This window comes from Galeopterus variegatus, unplaced genomic scaffold (genome assembly GCF_000696425.1).
Source record: "Galeopterus variegatus unplaced genomic scaffold, G_variegatus-3.0.2 Scaffold1428, whole genome shotgun sequence".
Classification (NCBI taxonomy): domain Eukaryota; kingdom Metazoa; phylum Chordata; class Mammalia; order Dermoptera; family Cynocephalidae; genus Galeopterus; species Galeopterus variegatus.
Window position 1 is genome coordinate 125,651 of NW_007727539.1, and position 21,232 is coordinate 146,882.

Here is a 21,232-nt window from a genome sequence, read left to right on the forward strand (position 1 = left end):
CCACATACAGACCGGCTCCCACTCACTGGCTGAGCGAGGCGCGGGAGCAACACCGAGGCTTGCGATCCCGTTGCCGGTCCCCGGCCCGGTACGGGGGCAACACTGAGGGTTGCGATCCGTTGCCGGACACGGAAAAAAGACAAAAAGACAAAAAAAAAAAAAAAAAAAGATCATAACAAATAAGTTAGCATGAGTTTACCATCTTAGCTCAAACTCTGGCTCCGGCAACTCTACCCCTGCACATAGCTCTGCGCTACCTACTTCATCTGTTCAGGTACACTCAAGGGTAGAATGGCCACCAGCCCATTCATTCACAGATGTGCTGATGTGAGCTCCACCGACCCCATCCTCCCACACCCATACTCATCTCTGTGCTGTATCCCACCCACTCTCTCACGCTTAGCATAAGCCCTGGATCATTCAGTATTCCTCTGTATCCCCAACTTTGCTTCACCTTCCTCTCTGGATTCCTGGACATCAGCTCAGCCTGGCAACCTCAACTCATTTTGTGGCTCTTACTCTGGCAAAAACTGAAACCCCAGCCTCTGACCACAGCTTTGCTTTCTGGATTCATAGCACCCCTGTATGTCACTGGTCTGAGTTTAGACTCTGAATAACTATTACCCAGTTGTGAGTTTTTGCCAACAGGTTGTATCCTTGGCTTCACTGGTTCTGTCTGCCCGAGGTGCTAACACTCAATGCCCACTAAGAAGAAAACAAGGTCCACAGCCATGCCCATGCCCACCTCAGCAGAAAGTCTCTAAAATGTGAACCACTCCAATGACCACTCTCAACCTTGTGGCATCCCCCGCCTTCTTCCATATCTTTTCAAAGAATCATGTCTCTCTCCTTTTTTCCTTCAAAAATCATTTAAGCAGAACTTTAAATCAACTCATTGAATGGTTTACCAACATTCAATGTAGGGAATGGGCAGAGGGAGCAGGGAAGGTTGAGGAAGTTAGGAGGGTTAAGGTGGATCCAATAATGGGAGCTGGTGTCAGAGATGCAAGGGGTCGAGGAAGTGAGTTAGGGAGATTAGGGCTGTTGAGCATGGCAAGAGGCATGAATGGCGGCGGTAGAGAGGCATAGAACTGAGTATAGGAAAATGAATTCGAGAAGATGGAAATGCGGAGCTGGGGATCAGAATGGAGTAGAACTTAAGACTGATGGCTTTGGGGGCAGAATGAGCTTCAAACTGGAGTGAGGGACACAGGTAGATTGCGGGGAATAAGGAAATAAGGGAGAGAGAACTTCTAAATGAACGACCTCGGGAAACCCCCATACCCTCTCTGGACCTAGGTGTCCGAGTCTGAACTCTTGCGGTTCTGGGAATAAGGGCCCGCTGGAGCAGCCTGGGCGTGTCGTGGGTGCTGAGGCGCGAGGCCTGGGCCGGGATGCGGTGAAGCATCCGCGAGACTCGCCCCGCCTGGAGCTGGGCGTGGGCAGCGCGGGCCGGTTTGCGCCGCGCTGAGGGGCCCTGGGTGCTGCCGCCCGGGTTAGGAGGGCGGGTGGTGTGGGCACCTGAGGGCGGGGCCTGGGCGCGGCGAGTGCCGAGGGCGCCCGCGCCTTACCAGAGATGGGAAGCGATGTTCTGGGTACCGAGCGCGGGACGCGGCCGGACACCCGGCCGCTCAGCATCACCAGCAGCAGCAGCGGAAAGGGCGAGGCGGGAGACGGCCCGGGACCCGGGCGGGGCCGCGCGACAGAGGCCGGCATCCCTGGCTCCGCCCGGCAGCCGGGTGGGGCGCGCCCTGCCGCCTGAGCTGTGGGCCGCGGTGCCGCTGACCTCAGCCCCATTCCGGTACGCTTAGCCCGGCTCGGCCTGAGGCAGCTGGACAAACACAACCCCGCTCCACCCACTTAAGAAGGGACCAATGATAAAGCCTCTTTCTTCCTGTAGCCAATCGGGATTGAGTAGAGGCGAGGGGAGAAGCCGCCCAATCCAGACGAAGGCGGAGCCAGTCCCCGTGTAGGTGGGAGTTCTATCTCGGAAGTGGGCTGGAGGTGCCACTCAAGTACCTTTAGTGGCGGGTTTGCTCTGGCCATTCTCCAAAACTCAAATGTCCATATCAGTACTAATAGGGAAAATATGTGGGTAAATGGGTATACGCACCAAGTTTCTTAAAATTATTACTTTTTGCAAGCATTTAATGAAAGCTCCCTCTGTGCCAGGCACAACGCAAAACAAAACAAAGATACAGTGATACAAAAAATACTAAAAATCATTGTCTCCCTTAGAGAGCTCACAGTATAATGGGGCTCCCAATGTAAACAAATAACTGCAAATAGATCACTGCAATAGAAAGCGATGCATATTTGCTATAATAACGTGCAATAAGTGCACGGAATGGGTAGGTTTTGCCTGAGAAAATCAGGAAGTTTTCACAGAATAGGTGACATTTGAACTGAATCTTCAAGGATGAGTAGGACTTTGAGGGTGAGGGACAAAAACTGCCTGTGGATATGTCCACTTGGATATCCTACAAACAAGGCAAACACAGGAAGTGAACATAACCCACTATCTTCCTCCTCCAACTCCGGCTTCTTTTTAAATAATTAGTCCTCTAATTTGTAGCCCTGCAGGTAATCCTTGCTTTCTCCTCTTTCGTCCCCCATTGTATTAGTTATCTCGGTTGCAAAACAAATGCAACAAATTTATCTAAGAATTTAGTGGCTTAAAACAACAATAAACATTTGTTATCTCTCACAATTTCTGTGTCAGAAACCGAGTAATTGCTTAGCTGCAATCATCTCAAGGCTTGACTAGGACTGGAGGATCGGCTTCCAAGATGGCTTACTTCCATGCCCTGGCAAATTGGTGCTGGCTGTTGGCAGTAAGTCTCAGATGTTCTCTACACGGACTTCTCCAAGAGGCTCCTTGAATGTCTCACAACACAGGGTGGCTTCCTCAGTGCAAGTGATCCAAAAGAGCAAGGCAAAAGCCACACTGTCTTTCATGACCTAGACACAGAAGCAACATACAATCACTTCTGCCATATTCTATTGGTCACACAGGCCGATCCTGATGCCCTGTGGGAGGGGACTACACGAAGTAGAATACAAGGATTTCAGTGGGCCAACTTGGAACCTGGCTACAACATCCCTATATAAGCAGTCACCATGTTCTGCTAATTCTGACTCATCGATAATTTAAATCCACTGTTTTCCCCCCATTATCACATAGTTCAGGACTTTATCATTGTTCACCCCAACTGTGCAACAGTTTGTTCATTAAACAGTTTGTTTCATTAAAACAAAACAAAACAAACAAAAAACCCTGCCTCCGGACTGCCATCTCCCCGCTTCCAGGCTACCATCAGGATAATCTTTCTAAAGTGCAAGTTTTAGTTTTATTCAATAGTTATTTTGCTAAGTATTAGAGTTAATAAGATGATTAAGACATGGTCCCTGAATTCAAATTACTTAGTCTAGAAAATAAATTGCACACTTGAGATCAGTACCTCAAATCTTCTCTCTGAAATCTTCTAACACCAACCTTGACATGATGGGACCCTCCCCTGAGTGTCTTCCTCTGACACCGATATATGTCTCCTCTTAGCTGCTCCTCAGCAATCTAGTATAGGCCTTAATTCCTTCTGTGAATATGGTTTAGGTATTTATTTTTTTATCTTTTTGATTTTCTTTCAAAAATCTTTTTTAAAAATGTTGACAACACATAATAAAAGGATCATTTTACACTGCTATCTAATTACACTTAAGTACAAACACTTAAAGTATATTAGTGAAATAAACTTTTCACAAAGTTACACTTACACTATATTTACCTCTATTTTAGAAGCTAAACCCTGATGTTTTCTACTGTATTGCATTTTCTTCTATTCCACTTATCAAAACACTGTTTGCAGCCCACTAAATTGATTTTAATACCCATTAATGGAGTTAAGATCCCCACTCTGAAAAGAATCACTGTTCTAGACAGTCTCATTTATACTAATTAAATTAATATTGATTTCCTAAATCTACATTTCCAGGCCATATTTCTCTCTTTAGTTTCTGACACATACATGCAACTGCCTATTCTACATTTCCCACCTGATGTAACCACGGGCACCTTAATTTCAACATGTTCAAAACTGAACTGTTATCCTCACCCTTACACCAGCCTGCATAACTGGGTGGATGGTAGAACAATGTTCCCTGTCTCTGTATATAGCACCACAATCTTTACAGCTGTCCAAGCCAGAGGCTTTGCATTTATTCACTATGTTCTAGTCCCTGTCATTCTGTATTCTTCCTAATCAATACAATTAATCACCAAGATCTGTTCACTTTAACTCCTAAATACCTCCATTCACATCACTGCATTCTCCTCCCCCACCCCCAACACCCTAATTCAAGCCACTGTTTTCTCTTGCCTGGGCTACTTCCTACTCCAGTCTTTCCCTCTTGCTCAGCCACCACCACCCCAACTTCAGCCCCCAATCCATTCCCCTTAGGGCAGGTAGAATGTTCTCTCCAGGAGGACTTCCTGTCAAGATGGTGGAATAGATGGTCCCCAGCATCACTCTCTCCCACAAATCAACCAATTTACAACTATAAAAAAGCAATGACAGCCAAGCTGGGAACACTAGAGCTCAAGAGAAAAGGAGAAGAGAACTACGGGGTGCATGAAGCTGGGAGAAGCCATGATGAGAGCAAGAAAAAACTGCTCTGACCTTTTCAAGCCCCAGCCGCGTCCAGGCTGGAGCTGCTGGGCACATGGAGCAGGAACCAGCAAAAGCCATAGCTGTGCCCTTTGGATGAAGTTGTTTGAAGGTGGCAGAGGAGAAGAGGGCCATGGTGGCCCCCAGGGCATCAAGACCACTAATAGGGTTCCTGTGGACCCATATAAGAGTAAGGAGCCACAATAACTGAAAAAAAGAAGCCACTCAGAGGCAAGTGAGTCATTGCAAGGGACCAGCACATGGCCAGGGGCCTCAGCAATGCCCCCTGACACCCACAACCAATCCCGAGGGTGGGGGACGAGGGCCTCGGCCATGCCACACACTGACACCCACAGCCAGCCTAGCAGCAACCACCTAGCTGCCACAGGAAGCACCCCAGCTCTCCCAGCTGGGGTGGTGGGGAGCCTTGGGCCTTGGCCACACCCTGCCCACACTGGCAGCCAGCCCAGCGGGAACCACCAGAACCGCCGCAGGAAGCATCCTGGGCTCTCCTGAGCCTGGGTGGTGGGGGTCCTAGGGCCTCAGCCACGCCCCCCCGACACCAGCTGCCAGCCCAGCAGCGACCACCCAACCACAGTAAGAAGGGCCCCAGATTCCCGAGCTGGGATGGTGGGGGGGCGAGGGTTTTTTGCCACACACCCCTGATATCTGCAACCAGCCCAGCAATGATCAGGCCACCACTGGAAGCCCCCCAGTCTCCCCTGTGGGAATGAGGGAGGTGCTGCAAGCCTCAGTCACACCCCTCCTCCTTCCTCCTTCTTCCATCCCATTTTCTTTTCCTTTCTCCTCTCCCCCACAACTGTTCTGCAACAAAATCCTAGAATGTAAAAAACAATATTAATAAAATTACATTTTTTAAAAAAAGAGAATGATCTCTCCAGTACTCCTAGGCTAACTCCTATTTACTTTTGTTGATTCAGCTTAGAATGATAATCTCTTTCTCCAGGAAGCACATCCAGTTCTCCAAATATATGCTTTTCCTATGTGCTCCCATAACTTCGTGTTTTCTCTACTGTACCACATGTCATACTACATTGTCAGTGCCTAAGTACTTGTCTGTCTCTCATAGACTAAGCCTCAGGAAGACAGAGATGATTGTATTCTCAGAGTCTAGCACAGTGCTTGGCATATAGCAGGAAGTCAGTAAATATCTGGTAAATGTTTAATACCTGTATTTGTGCTTATTACATTGTTCAAATAGTCAGGTGTTAGTCTCCTCCAAGAAGCAGACACCAAGACAAGATTAAACGTACAAAGATGTTATTAGAGGAAAAACCTGTTAGAGAAAACAGCGAAGGGGCCAAGAAAGGCTGGAAGAGCAGTCAGATTGTGATGCAAGCCTGACCCCAAGAGAAAAAGAAAGAGAAGGAAGCATCCTAGACCATGAAGGTTCTGCAAGGCTGTTGGGCAATTATCAAGCCAAAGTTGCCCATTAGACAAGTTCTGTATCTCTCAGGAACAGGTCTGTTTTGGAATCTTCACCATACTCAGTCATTGACTGGGGGCATCCTGTGGGAACAGTGACTTCCATGCAAACATGGCAGTGTATTTCTAAGGCAGCAGCTGGTGCCCTTGGTCAATTATGCTCCTTGTAGTTGAAAGTCTGCAAGGTGCTGTCTCAGGGCCATTACAGTTTGTCACCCTCAGAGAATAATTCTTAAGACAATGATGTGATAGTCCCCCATGGCTGGCACAGTCCTTTCCATATTTTTCAATAAATGCTACTCCATATGAACGGAACAACTTATAGAGGGTACTGAAAGAAATCCATTCTAGCCGGGAGTGGTGGGTGGTATGCTTTGGAGTAAGGCTAGTTTGGCCTTGAGCCTGGTAAGAAAGGTAGGGTTAATTACAATAGATCTTACAAACAAACAAACAAACAAAAACCCATAGTTTTTAGGCCAAGGAATGTTATGATCAAAATATTTTTACAAGGATAATTCTAGCATCAATGACAAGGATAATCTAGAGACTAGAGACAGGAAGACTAATTTGTCTATATGGGAAAGAAGAGCTGTTGAGAAGCTATCCCTTAATATGAAACACAGGAACTCTGTTGGACATCAGATTACAGTGTTTAAGAAAGGACTCTTGGTTTAAATATCTCTGTTTTTACCCTGAGGAATAGTTGAGAGGAGAGAAATGGTTTAGTGGGACTAGAACATAGGCAGGTGACTTTTCTCCTGTTCAAACATCTAACCTATCCTGAACCACTGCTTCACCCCACCCCCAACCTGCCTGTAATCTCAGGTAATGAACTGAGAAGAAAATAATAATAAAGCAGAAAAGAGAAGAAACTGTTTGTCTATTTCTGGTTTGGTACTAGCATTATCCTTTCCTCTCCTGTGGGCTAATTCAGAGAAGAATTTCTGTTCAACCAGACAGAGTTGAAGACCCAGACCAACCAGCTGCTAAGAACCAGGACGCTTCTACCCTATCTGGGATTTGTCAAAGGGTCTACAGAAATCAAACTCAAGTAAGTGAGAATAAGTATTAGAGAGGGATAGACTCTCTTGGAATGTAGGGGTCTGAAAAGACTTAAAAGAACTTCCTGAGGATAGACTAAACTAACTTCCGTGAGTGCCGTGTATCCACTGTACCCCAGTCCTAGCACGGTGCCTGGCACATAGTGTGTCCACCTCAGTGTTTACTGACTGCAATAGTGACTAACTGAATGAGCGGATGAACGATGTAGAAGGGAAAGGTTAAAGCCAAGAACACGCGGCCGCCGCCCCTCCCCCTCCCCCCAAAAGGCGCCAAGAACACGGTGGGGTTGCTACTGGAATGTTTCATAGCTAAGGAGGAAATGTCAGGTTTAGTACAATATTTCCATCAGAGATCCAAAATTCTACCTTAGGGCCAAAGAAAGACTGTTCCTGGGGTGCCTGGGGACTTGGAGACCGCGCCCTGAGGTGCAGGCTGAAGCGAACCCGCGGCGGCCCTCGGACCTGCAGCGTCCGCAGTGAGCGTTCCGCCCAGCCGCTGCCGCCTGAGGGGGCGCCTCCGGCCGCGCGGTGCCCGCCGGGATCCAGGAAGGCAGGTAATGAGGTCTCTGCCTTCCCCGACACAGGGGGTCATCCGCGCTTCTCTACGCCTCGGGGCCGGAGAAGGCGCTGAAGGCCTCGAGGAGGGAGGAAGCTCGAGCGCGGGCAGCGCCTCGAAGGCCGGGCTCGGGCCTGCTCTCAGGCAGGTGCCGGAGCGGGACTGGCGCCCTCAGGCTCAAGGCCATAGGCTCAGACGCAGCGTCTCTTCGCGGCCAAGCCGGGCCCGAGGCGCGCGGCCTGAGCTACCCCCGCGGGAACCGCAGGCCGGAGGGCCCGGCCGCTGCTCCGCTGGGCACGGTAGGCGCCGCACTCGGTCCCACGAGACTTTCGGGGACCACGAGAATGTTTTAATTTCTTTTAAAGTCAGAAGAAAACGATGGACCCTTAAGGTCGAAGAAAATGTTTTAAATTTTTCTCAGGAAAAAAAAATGAAATTCTTAAGGCTCACGAAAATCTATTATTAATTTAATCGGGTTTTTTTGTTTGTTTGTTTGTTAATGGAGGAAGGGGCTCACGAAGGCAAAGGTGCTTAGGGCCCACGAAAGTTTTAATGGGGTCCTGAGGGCGGAGGACCGTTGAATCGTTTATCTCACGACAAAGTGTCCTGAGGGCTATAAAAGCATAAGGTCGGCGCTGTAATGAGGGCCTGAAAAGGGGCCTTAACCTATTAAGCTGAGACCTAAAGGATGAGTAGGGTTAATGGGGGGAGGGGGGTACTCCGAAAAGAACGTCCTGAGAGGGAGCCACAAAGGGAGGCCTGAAGGACGCCCGGAGGTGGGCAGGAGATGGCCTGGCATGAGCGTGGAGGGTTGGGCGGGAGACACAGGCAGAACATTGGGGCCAGGGTAAGGAGTTTGGGTTTTGTTCCACGTGTAACTGTAAGTCGTTGAAAGGTTTTTAATCCGGGAGTAATGATGGTTTGGGGTAGTTCAGGGCCCAGTACCAGGATTAACCAGTTTGCAGGGGCAAACCATTGAGTGGGCGTTCTTGTTTTGTTCCACGTGTAACTGTAAGTCGTTGAAAGGTTTTTAATCCGGGAGTAATGATGGTTTGGGGTGGTTCAGGGCCCAGTACCAGGATTAACCAGTTTGCAGGGGCAAACCATTGAGTGGGCGTTCTTGGGGAAAGTGGAGAATAGAGGGTCAAAAATATAGTCAGATCCTGTTTAGTAATATGCTGCACACATCAGATGTATTAAGCGATATGTTGGAGGATATAGAGAAGAAAGCTGCCTCTTACCTCATTTAAAGTACAGTCTTCCAATTGCACATTAGTGTGGATCTAAAAATAACTGCAAGCTGTACTGAGATCCCTGAGGATAAGTAACTCTGAGGGGAAAAAAAGAAAAATGACTGTAAGCTGAAACCTGTTCAGAGAACTTAATCAATGGGAAAAATTACAATTGTTTCCTGATCTCTGAAAATTGCTGTCAAAACCTTAAAAGCTCTCTTACTGTCTGTTACAAGTGTATAGGGAAATGTAAATCAGTAAAACTAGTATTTTACACACTAATTTAAAACATTAGAAACATTAAGAACTAAAGTGTTTTGTTTGCAAAAAACTTATCGAGAGTAGATTGAACAGTGCTTGTGTTTGCTTTCTTCTTTGTTATGGTGTACTTAAGACAGCACAAGCATCTTTTCTATGCCTTAGCAAATCATTACACTTCTTTCTAAGTTTGGATATTTACAACATTTTATCCTTTGTGCTTTCAATTTTGTGAAATATCTCTGAGTTCCTTTAATAATGAAGTTTTTGCCAGAGATACTTTCTCTGAGACATCTTCATCTTTTTGGTCACAACCACTTTCTCCATTTGTGTTGATAAGTTCAACTTCACTAAGGTGCCCTGGCTGCCTATCATATGGTAGCAATGACAACATTTTCACAGTCAGCTGTTTCTTCTTTAACTCCATTTATGTTCAATTCTAATTGTACCTTCAGCTTTATCACTTTTTGTTTCTTTGCTTTACTTTCATTTTTGTTGGCCAATTACCTCTTTCAATAATTGATTTTTGTAAAATGTAATGAGGGCTTATCACTAGGAGACAAGGAGGTGATACAACTACACACTTTGCTGTCTGTGCTTAAACTGAATAATAGATCTGCACTGACCAGTCACCAATAGACTTTGACAAAAGTGACATAATTGATCAGTGATCATGATGCACATCTGTTATTTACATAGCAATTTGTGGTCTGAAGAGTTAGAAGCAATTTATACTTTATGTAACTATTCATAGTTAATATTTCATGGTAACTGAAATTTGAACTGTGTTGATAAAGGACTGGTGTTAATTAACTAAACTGTAGTAACTAAAATCCGTATATATCAGAACTATGCAAAGTCAGGACTGCCTATACTCAAAAATGACAATGTTTCTAAATGTGAGGGAAGTTGAGAAGGGGGAGTTAAACAAAGCCTATTTGTGAGACTCTGTCAGTGTCAGATTCAGCATTTCATGTAGAAATTGGCTCCAAGCAATTTAAAAGTACAGTTAAAAGATATTTATGGTTTCTTGGTAAATACATTAGTCATTTATTTGGATTTCTAGTTTAAGATTACCTTCAACAGATTAGCATATTTATTCATTTATTTTTTCGACTGTATCCAGCACATAATTGGAACTCAATGAAAAATTGTTGAATGAACAAATGCTGACTTCTTCCATCCAAAAAGGGAAGTTTGAAGGGAATAACTTCACAGATTCATTTTGAGAAACGCATCTAACTAAGCATTCTTAGATCATTTTTAAAGTTTTCTAAATTCCAAAGTGTTTCTGAAAATTACCATGATTATCTTTCTCTTGGTCACAGGGGAAATCAAAGAAGCTTTAATTTTTCCTGCATTCTTTAGCCAAAAAGCAAGTATATAGAATCATTTTAGTTCTCAGAGGAGGGAACATATTTTTTATATATTTTTAATCTATCTTTTTACCATGTTTCTTTTATGTTTTCTTTTATGGTTATCCTAATATTCTTTCTGAAATATTTTTATTGGTAAATATAAAATATGTATAGAAAATGTCATAAAACACAAACATACAAATTTAATAATTATAAAGTAAGCACCCATGCAACCACAATAAAGGTCAAGAAATAAAACATTACCAACACCCCAGAACCCCCAGTGTTGTCCCTACTATTCATAATGCCCTCCTTCCTTCCTAGAAAAAATCAGTACCCTATTTTTTCGATAATCATTTCCTTGCTTTTTTCATAGTTTTACCACTATGTATGCGTTGGTTTTGGTTTTGGTTTTGGTTTTGGTTTTGGTTTTGGTTTTTGGTTTTTGTTCTTTTCTTTTTTTTCTTGCTTTTTTGTATATAGGCATTCTTAAACAAAAATTGTTCTTTTTGCTTATTTTTAAAATCTATGTAGATAGAATCATGCTATATGTATATGTATTCTTTGTGTCTTGCTTCTTTTATTCAATATTATATTTCTGTGAGTCATCCATGTATGTATGTAACAGTATGTAACTGTAATCATTCATTTTCATCACTATATGTGTGAATATACCACAATCTATCCATTCTAATGCATATTAACATTTGTGTTGTTTGCAATTTGGAGTAATTGTGAACAAGATTGTTATTAATAGTCTTTTTGCTGCTATAATCTGACTTTGTTTATATATCCTGGTACATATCATTATTCACAGATTATATGGTTGTGAACAAAAAAAAATCCAAAAAGAACTACAGATAAATTGTTATAATTAGTAAGAGAGTGCAGCAAGGTTGTTAAATACAAAATCAACATACAAAAATCAATTATATTTCTATATATCAGTAATAAACTAAAAATTAAATTTAAAAAGGTGTCATATACATTAATATTTTTTAAAATAACAGATCCCTAAGACTAGGATTTAACAAAAGATGAGGAGACCTTAGGGGGAAAATAATAAAACTGTAGATTCTTTCAGATTTTTTACATACCGTTCACAGTTATATCATCTGCAAACGAAGACAGATTTCTGTCTTCCATTGCAATGCTTTTTATTTATTTGTCTTGCCTTATTGCTGCCTTCACTACAGTGCTGAATAGAAATGATGACAGTAAGCTCCTTGTCTTATACTGAAAGCTTTCAACATATCGCCGTTGTGAATGATGTTTGCTCTAGCTTTTTAACAACATCTTTTATCAGATTATTCCTTTCATCTATTTCTAGTTACTGAGAGTGTTTATCATGCACAAACGGTGGGTTCTAACAAAGGCTATTTCTGCATCTACTGAGATGATCATATTTTTTCATTTAATCATTTAATGTGATGAATTACGGTGATTGATATTCTAATGTTATATCAACCTTATGTTCTTGAAATAAACTCAGCTCGGTCATGAGATGTTATTCCTTTTATATATTGCAGATTTAAATTTCCTTATATTTTATTCAGGATTTTTACATCTAAATTTATGGGTGAGCTTATCGTATAATTTTTTCCTGTAATACCCTTATCTGTTTTAGTATCAAAGGTTATTCTAATCTCATAAAATTAATGGGGGAGTGTTTTCTTTGATTCTCTGAAAGAATTTGTTTAAGACTGAAATTCCTGGTCTTTGAGAGTTTGATGGAGCTCATCAGTGGAATCATCTGGCCTCTAGCTTACTTTGTGGGAAGATACCTGCGTGTGTGCGTGCGTGCGTGCGTGTGTGTGTGTGTGTGTTCCTGAAGAGTTTATTTGGCCAGACTCAGGGTGAGAGGGATCTGCACCTAGAAAAAGGTGTTGGGCCTCTAGGTGGTGAAGCGTGGCTTGTGCTGGCAATGCAGGACCCGGTGGGGCAGCAGGAACTTGATCTTGGCGTTGTGGAACTGCCTGACCGCGGCTGCAGTCTTCTCCACCTTCATGATCTGGATGGAATGGGCCAGGACGCGGTGTCGTGTCCCCATGCCCATGTCTTAGTAGCACTGGGTGACAGTGCCCTCAGTGGTCGGGTCCCAGTATTCCTGGTACATGTTGTGGGTGCCGCTGCAGGAGTGGTAGCACAGCCAAATGCCAAAGTTCTTTAGCCAAAGGGGGGATTTCTTGAACACATGTCCATAGTAGACAATTTCCCCCGAAGACTTCTTCATCTTCTTTAGCTGAAATACAAAGTACCAGAAGCGGGACTTGGCACGGACATGATTAGGGGCAAAGAAGGGAACGTGAGGCACTTGGGGGTGGGTAGGCAGCACCCCACTACCTGGTACTCTCACAGTGTGCCCGAGGCCTTCATGGTGCTCCCTTGGTGCTGGCTGCTGCCCACCAAAAGGCTGTGGGAAGATATTTGGTTAACCAATTAACTTTCTTTAATTTTTATAGACGATTTAGGTTTCTAAAACTTTTTAAATTAGTACTGGTTAGATACATTTTCTAGGAATTTGTCCATTTTATCAAATTTATTGGCATAGTGCTGTTCATTTATATCCTCTTATAACCCTTTTCATGTTTGAGCATTTGTAATGATGTCCCCTTCTCATTCTTGATATTGGTTCTTTGTTTTCATTTGTTCCTGTTTCCTAGTCTGAGCCATGGGGATAAGCATAAGCAACCAATAAAGACAGAAGGCAAGGGTGTTGGAGGCAGAGAAAACAGTATGAGCAAATGCACTGTAGTGTATGGTATATTTGGTATCATTTCAATGAACCTTGAGGTGAAGATCAGCTTCCAGTGAGGATGACAATCAAGTCATGAAGGGTGTTGAAGAGAGTTTAAATTTTACCCTATAGGAGATGGGACAACCAAAGAATTTTAACCAAGGGGGAAAAATATGGTCATATTTTCATTTCTGAGGATTACGATGTACCAAACAAACACTATGCTAGGCACTGGTGAATAAGGTCAACAGAACAGGTTCACCCCACCCTTGGTAAGTTCACAATATTGTGGGAGAGGCAGTCATAGAAATAGATTACAATACAGTACAGTAAATGCTAATAAAGAAACAGTTTTTGAGGGCAGATAGCTTGCTTTGAGACTAAAGTGTGATTGTGTAACTTTTTGACTAGTTCCACTCATCATCTCTTACATTACAGGCAAACATCTAGATCCCTTGGGAGTTGTTAACATGGGATAGCCTAGGCAAGCTTGATTTAATACCAAATCTGACTCTTTTCTGGACTGAGTCAACTTGACCTGTGTTCTCCGTTTCAACAGAGCACATAATTCAGTTTTATAAAATCCAACAGTTTCTCTTTCCTTCCCTATAGGTGTAGAGAATATCCAGGTAGTGACTGCAGTTCCACCTCTGGTTTGGCAGCCATGCATCATGGGCGAACTACTGGTAAAGGGCCCTCCACTCTCACGCAGATTTACCAGCAACCTCCGCAGCTTCTCATTGTGCATATTGCTCTGCCCTCCTGGGCTGACATCTGCTCCAACCTCTGTGATGCTCTGCAGAACTTTTTCTCTCTAGCCTGCAGCTTGATGGGCCCCAGCCGTATGTCCCTATTCAGCTTATACATGGTACAAAATCAGCACGAGTGCATCCTCCCTTTTGTGGTGAGTAGATCTGTATTTATTTATTTTATCCTGAGAGCAGATATGAGGTTTCTGAATTAGAGATCACAGTTATTATTACTTACAGCAGTAACTACACTGGTTCCCAACACCCAGTAGCTGGGTGACACCATGAAAGCCAGATGTCATCCTGCATATATGAGGGTTTGTACTGCAGAAGAGAACCCCAAAATTATTAATCTGGGAGTTTAAATATGCTATACCTGTTCCCCTCCACTCCTGAGAAAGGGAGAGAAACCTTGGCATTTAAAATTCTTTGAAATGTAAACAACTGACTTCTTTCATTCCCTTTGAAATGTAAACACATGAGAAAGTAAGTCGCTAAATCTCTTCAGAGATCTCTGGCTATTCAATCACCCTTCAACTTCCAAGAGTTGTCCTTTAACCCAAGTACCAGTTTTCTCTGCTCAGAAAGCCTTAACTGCAAAAACGTGAAAATATTTTCTCTACATTCCCCATAGGACCCAGGTGAAACTCCCCCTAGGGTTTTAGAAGGCAGTGGCTGGGCCAGGGATAATGTTTTTACAAAGCTCCCATACACAAAGACAACTATCTGTCCTCCTGCTCAAAATTCAAGTCTTCCCTCTCTCCCTTACATAACTTTCAGAATCACAGAGATGAGAAAGACGTCTAGGGATTCTATGCATCTCCTTCCTTGAGGCAATCTTGCTGCTAACATATCTTATTAAATTGATATAAATCCTGTTATTTAAGATTTCCACAGGAGAAAATTTCATAAATCCATTCCTGAATTATTAATGTGCTGTCTGACTGGATTCTACTCTTTTTTAATTAATGTCTTAGTTTTCCTCATTGAAAGTGGAAAGATAACATCTCTGTTGATACCATAAAGAATGAAAATAATATACATTGTTTTGCGCTTCTTGGGTTAGAATATTATAAGAATATAACATACCCTGGTTGTTTTGACAGCACCTTAGACTCACAGCAGGTAGATACTTACTTCTTGAAAAGAGTCATATAAGGAAAGTTTTGAGTATAAATGCTCCAAATACTAAGTGTGGTGATTCTGTCTATGCATTGTTACTTGGGCTGAGTTAGGGATGAGAAATGGGTCAAATTAAGGAATTCAACTGATCCCTTCTACAGCTTCAGTAGAACTTGCTTCCTCTATTCATTGTCTATTGCTGTATAACAAATTATCCTAAAACACAGTGGCTTAAAACAGTAAACATTTGTTATCCCATAGTTACTTGAGTCAGGAATTCATAAGCAGCTTAGGTAAGTGGTTCAGGCTCGGGTCCCTCATAAGGTTGTAGTCAAGATGTCAACCAGGGTTGTGATCATCTGAAAACTTGACCGAGAATGGAGGATTCAGTTCCAAGATGGCATATTCACATGGCTATTGACAGGAGTTCTTATTTCCTCACCACTTGGATCTCTCCACAGTGATGCTTGAATGTCCTCATTCTGTGGCTGGCTTCTCCCAGAGCAACTGATCCAAAAGAGAGAGAGAGCAAAGAGGAAGCCAAAATACATTTTATGTTCTAGTCTCAAAAGTAGCACACTGTCACTTCCTCCACATTCTATTCATTGGAAGCAAGTCACTGCTCCACCATAGGTAGAGTAACAGGGACCTGATTTACCCTCTTTCCTGAAATAACCAAAAAACTGGACAAAACATGTGAAAAACATTTTTCAAGATGCTGGACATCAGGCAGCAAAGGATAAAGATTGCTGAGAGACAGAAAGCAAATGAGGTTAAGACATGGGATTATCCCAGTTTACTGCCTTAAGAAAGTTTCCAAGCCACAGTGCAGAAAGGGAGAACCTAGGTGGGGCCCAGTGGTCTCCCTGAGCTGAGGAAATGAATCTGGAACTTGAAGGAAACCCAAGGCAGCTACAGAAGAAAGAGCTGTACATAGAGGAAAGGAGAGAGCTGCATACAAAACTCTGAATACCTTAAGAGAATCCCCCTTGAGTATTCAGCAGAGAATTGATCAGTGTGTACATGTGGTTAAAGTACCCAAGGCCAAAGAAGGAACCGCCTGAAAGGACTAGAGGCAATAGTACCTGGCACTCACAACAGGAATAGCACCTGTTCACATCAGCCAAACTGGAAATCTTCATAATTCATGGTACATTGGGCAGAGTACTCGAGAGGTCTTGCTTCAGTAGTATAGGGCATAAATAGCCCAAGACTTAGTGCTGCTCAGAACTACCTAACATAAACACAAGATCTAAAGGATCAAACTGATTCCAGGTAACTTAACTACATCCCAGAACAGAGTTCAAGAATATTTATAGAAACAAAAATATCCAGCACCCAACTAGGTAAAATTCACACTGTCTGGCATTCAGTCAAAACTTAAAAGGTATTCAAAGAAGAAGGAAATTATGACCCATCTTGAAGAAATAATCAATCAAAACTGGCCCAGAAGTGATGCAAATATTAGAATTAGCAGACAAGGACATTCAGGCGGTTGTTATAACTGTATTCTATATGTTCAAAATGTGAAGTAGAGACATAGGATATGTTTTTAAAAATCCAAATCAGACTTCTAAAGATGAGAACTGCAATTTCTGGCATGGAAAATACACTAGATGGGATTAATGTCATATTAGACATTGCAGAAGAAAAGATTAGAGTGAACTCGAAGATAAAGGAATAGAAACTATACAAAAATAAACACAACAGGAAAAGAATAATTATTTTTAAAAATCAACAGAGCATCAGTGAGTTGTGGGACAACTTCAAGCAGTCTGATATGTGTAACTGGAATCTCCAAAGGAGATAAGCAGGGAACAGAAAAAATATTTAGAGAAATAATGGCCAAAATTTTTCCAATTTTAATGAAAACCCTAAACCGCAGATTGCATAAACTCAATGAGTGCCAAGCACAAGAAACATGAAAACTACATCAAGGCACATGATATCAAAACTAGTGTTAAGGAGAAAATCTTAAAAGCAACCAGAGAAAAGAAACATTACATGCAGTGAAACAAAGAATAATGAGAAACGATTTCATATTGGAAACAATTCAAGCAAGAAGACAATGTAATAACATCTTTAAAGTAGTGAAATAAAATACTGCCAACCTAGAATTCTACACCCAACAAAAATATCTTTCAGAATCCAAGGTGGTGAGATTTCCAGTTCCAGACAAGATTAATAGATTTTTTAAAATTTATCTTACTAAGTACACCTAAAATCTCTGGATATTATATGAGTATACACATATAATACAAACATAAGAAGACTCTGAAAGGATGGAAGGAAAGGCAAACCAACTAGGGACCACAGGACCTGAGGAATGACACAGCAGTGAATTCACTAGGTTTCCTTTGCCTGATATAGCCTGGACTGGATGCTGGAGAACCCTCTGACCTGGAAACTCCAATGCAGACAAAACAACCCCCCCACCAAAACCTGCTCATTCTATCCAAAAGACCACTCTACTCCAGCCAAATATTATGGAAAAAACTGCAAGTCTACCCCCATCAGCAAAGGTTAAGTTGGAAATTAGACTTCCACCTTTGTGGTGCTATGATAAGGTACCTCTCCCTCCATGCTGGGTAGTCAGAGAAGGCCATGTAGAGAGCCAGGAATTTCATCTCTACCTGGCAGGATACCTGTGACAAGAAAAACAGAGAGAGGAAATATAAATTACCCATATCAGGAATGAAATAGGGGATACATTAAAAATCCAGTAGACATCCAAAGGATGATAAGAGAATACTACAGCTTTATATGCATGAATCTGACAACTTAAATGAAATGGACCAATTCCTTGAAAAGCACAAACTATAGCAATCATCCAATATGAAATAGGTAATATGAATGGCCCTATGAGTACTAAAGAAATGGAATTCATAATCTTAAAATTCCTGAAAATCTCTAGTTCCACATGGTTTTACTGGTGAATTCTACCAAACATTTAAAGAAGAATTAATATCAATTCTATGCAATCTCTTCCAGAAAATATAGGGAAAGGCAACATTTCTCAATTAAGGTTTTGAGGCTAGTTATTACCTTAATAGGAAAAACAGACAAAGGCAGTACAAATAAACCCCTAAAGACCAATATCCCTCATGAATTTAGATAAGATAGAACTTAAGAAAATATTAACAAATAGAATTCAGCAATTTGTATAAGGAATTATACACCATGACCAAGTGGGGTTTATTGTGGTGATGTAAAATTGGTTTAATATTTGAAAATCAATCAAAATAATCCACCATGTTAAAAGACTAAAGAAGAAAATCACATAATTATATCAACTGAGCAGAATAAGCATCTGTCAAAGTTTAATACCCATTCATGATAAAACCTACAATTAATAATATATTTAACCATAAAAGACTGAATGCTTTCTCCCTAAGATTGAGAGCATTACAAAAAATGTCTGCTCTCACTGCTCTTACTAAGCATAGTACTGGAAGTCCTAGGCAGCACAATAAGGTAATAAAAGGAAATAAAAGGCATACAGGTTGAAAGGGAAGAAATAAAACTTTCCCTATTCATTGATGACGTGATGGTTTATAAAATCCCCCAAGTTTTGTACTACCTTTTGAGGAGAGGAGTGTCCAAAAATTTCTGTACGTATTTTAAAACCACTACAGTTCCCTTTTTGGAGATATGCCAAAACCTTGAGTCAAATGATGAAAACCTGGATTCTCTGATAGAGAATCTCAATCCTCAGGTCCTTCCCACTGACAGTTTTGCCCTTAAGAAATTCTCTATACCGTTAACCACCAACTTTCTTATAACAAATGCACAAAACATTTGTTGGTTATTTTCAGACACACAATTCAGATACATTACCTTGTTTGCTAATACGTTAATGACATTAAGCACATATTATGGTGTGCTTACTGCATATGAGGCATCATACTAAATGTATTTTCATGACTCACTTTTATCCTAATACATGTATTTGTTTACTGACGTATATATTCAATGCATTTTTTAAAATCCAATTTATATTTTAGCTTATAACTTAAAAAATTATTTTAGCTCTCATTTTCCTTTTTAAAATGGGGTGCTAGTGTAAGGAGCTGTATAAGTCATTCAAGCTGACAGCAAGAAACAGATGGCATACTCAAATTGAATACTTTTCAGAGAGATATATGTATTAGTCCGTTTTGTTTGTTTGTTTGTTTGTTTTTGCTTATAACAAAATACTTCGAATTGGGTAATTTATAAAGAAAAATGAAATTTATTCCTTACAGTTTCTGAGGCTGGGAAATCCAAAGTCCATCTGGTGGTGACAGAAGTGACTCAGGGATCTCACAATGCAAGATGGTAGAAGCATAGAAAGAGAGAGAGAGAGACTCTCCACTTCTTTTAAAGCCCTCAAAACCACGTGCCTGACCACCATTTTTAATCCATTCACTACTGCACAGTCCTACAATCCAATCACCTCTTCAAGGCTCCACCTTTCAATAACCATAACAGGATTTCCCACCCTCAGAACAGTCACCATGGTGGCTAAGTTTCTAATACATAAAAATTGGGGAACACAATTCAAGCTTCAGGGAGTTTTGGGGGGACATAATTCAATCCACTACAATATAGAAAGGGAATATTTACATAGGTGTAGGCAGAGTTTAGGAAAAGTCAACAAAAGATGGTGCAATAGCCATACCACCCCTAGGACTAAAGAGGAGAGTGCTGTTTGAAGAGGGATGCCTGACAGATTCTGAGGCCTTTGTTAAAGAAAAAATTATTCAGGGCCAGCCCGTGGCTCACTTGGGAGAGTGTGGTGCTGATAACACCAAGGCCAAAGGTTTGGATCCCTATATAGGGATGGCCAGTTACCTCACTTGGAAGAGCGTGGTGCTGACAACACCAAGTCAAGGAGTAAGATCCCCTTACTGGTCATCTTTACAAAAGAAAGAAAGAAAGAAATAGAGAAAGAGAGAGAGAGAGAGAGAAAGAGAAAGAAAGAAAGGAAGGAAAGAAAAGGAAGAAAGAAGGGAAGGGAAGGAGAGAGAGAGGGGGGGAAAGAAAAGAAAAGGAAAGGAAAGAAAGAAAGAAGAAAGAAAAAATTATTCAGTGGCACTTGTTAAAGCATGGTAAGGAAGACTTTATTCAGGAATATCATGAGAAGGTATAGGGACCCTAGCAATGGGATTTTTACAGTGAGGAAGAGAGATCGGGCTTAACTCTCAATACAGCATGGGAGTTTATCGCCAAGGAGCAGGGTGTGGGAGTCAGTGTTGAAAAATTACTAAGAGGAAACATCAGGGGTAAAGGGAATTCTGGCTAAGTCAACCTCACAGGATTCTTGCTAAAAACAGGCCAGGGTGATCAGAGGATGAAGAACCTGATCAGATACTGAGGATGATCAAATATTAAAGGGGAGGGTGGGGGAACAGCTCTTGCCAAACTGACTTAGGAGGGTTCTTTACTAAACCTGAATTTTACAAGAAGTACGCAGTTGAGCCTAGGAAAAGTTTGACCAAGCAGGGTATTTGTGTGACCTCCAGTAGAGGGACACAACTATCCCATGGCAATCTTGTGGAGAGGGAGACAGAGGAATAAATACCCTGACCTCACTCTCCTCCCACATCTTGATCTCCTGCTGATGCCTCCCATTGGCCAAAGCCAACTAGAAGCAGGAGTTTAAGGGAGCTCATTGAATCAATCCCTTTAGATCAGCTTCCTAGGGCATAAAACAGGGTAGAGAAAAGTAGATAGTGATCTGGAAAGGCAAACAGAAGATATCCAGCATAAAAGCTTTATTGTCCCATGTCCCAAATGAGGGTAAAAGAATTTTGTTTTCCTCCTCAAGTGCCTATGTTGTATCCCTCTAGCACTCCTCAGTACATTTGATCCTATGTGAATCCCTTAATCCTTTAATCAATCCATTAGGAAAAACAGACAGCTTTACACTAAAAGCTACTGACTTGTCAGGAGCACAGCTAAGTTGGGAAAGAGAACTGAACTTCCAGGTGTCATAGTAGCCAACTAAAACAACAAGCCGAAAATAAAAGGGTTAAGCCTTTAATAACTTACTGCAATTGTACTTTTA

The 21,232-nt window shown here is 41.9% G+C and overlaps 2 protein-coding genes and 1 pseudogene across 5 annotated transcripts in view; 1 reads left to right on the forward strand and 2 right to left on the reverse strand.

Annotated features, from left to right (window-relative positions):
* SEMA4F (sema domain, immunoglobulin domain (Ig), transmembrane domain (TM) and short cytoplasmic domain, (semaphorin) 4F) overlaps positions 1–1,815 on the reverse strand; it is a 26,993-nt gene extending 25,178 nt beyond the window's left edge. The window contains exon 1 of one of the 3 annotated variants that reach the window (XM_008576918.1): positions 1,572–1,815. In XM_008576918.1, the coding sequence (XP_008575140.1) occupies positions 1,572–1,797 (226 nt within the window). In that variant the 5' untranslated portion in view covers positions 1,798–1,815. The remainder of the gene's footprint in view (positions 1–1,571) is intronic. The other 2 variants (XM_008576920.1, XM_008576919.1) reach the window with 2 other exon arrangements.
* A 5,856-nt stretch (positions 1,816–7,671) lies between these two features.
* Positions 7,672–21,232, forward strand: part of M1AP (meiosis 1 associated protein) — an 87,432-nt gene continuing 73,871 nt past the window's right edge. For both annotated transcript variants that reach the window (XM_008576921.1, XM_008576922.1), the window contains exons 1-2: positions 7,672–7,725; positions 13,925–14,216. In XM_008576921.1, coding sequence (XP_008575143.1) covers positions 13,977–14,216 — 240 coding nt within the window. In that variant the 5' untranslated portion in view covers positions 7,672–7,725; positions 13,925–13,976. The remainder of the gene's footprint in view (positions 7,726–13,924; positions 14,217–21,232) is intronic.
* Positions 12,449–12,951, reverse strand: LOC103593840 (annotated as a pseudogene).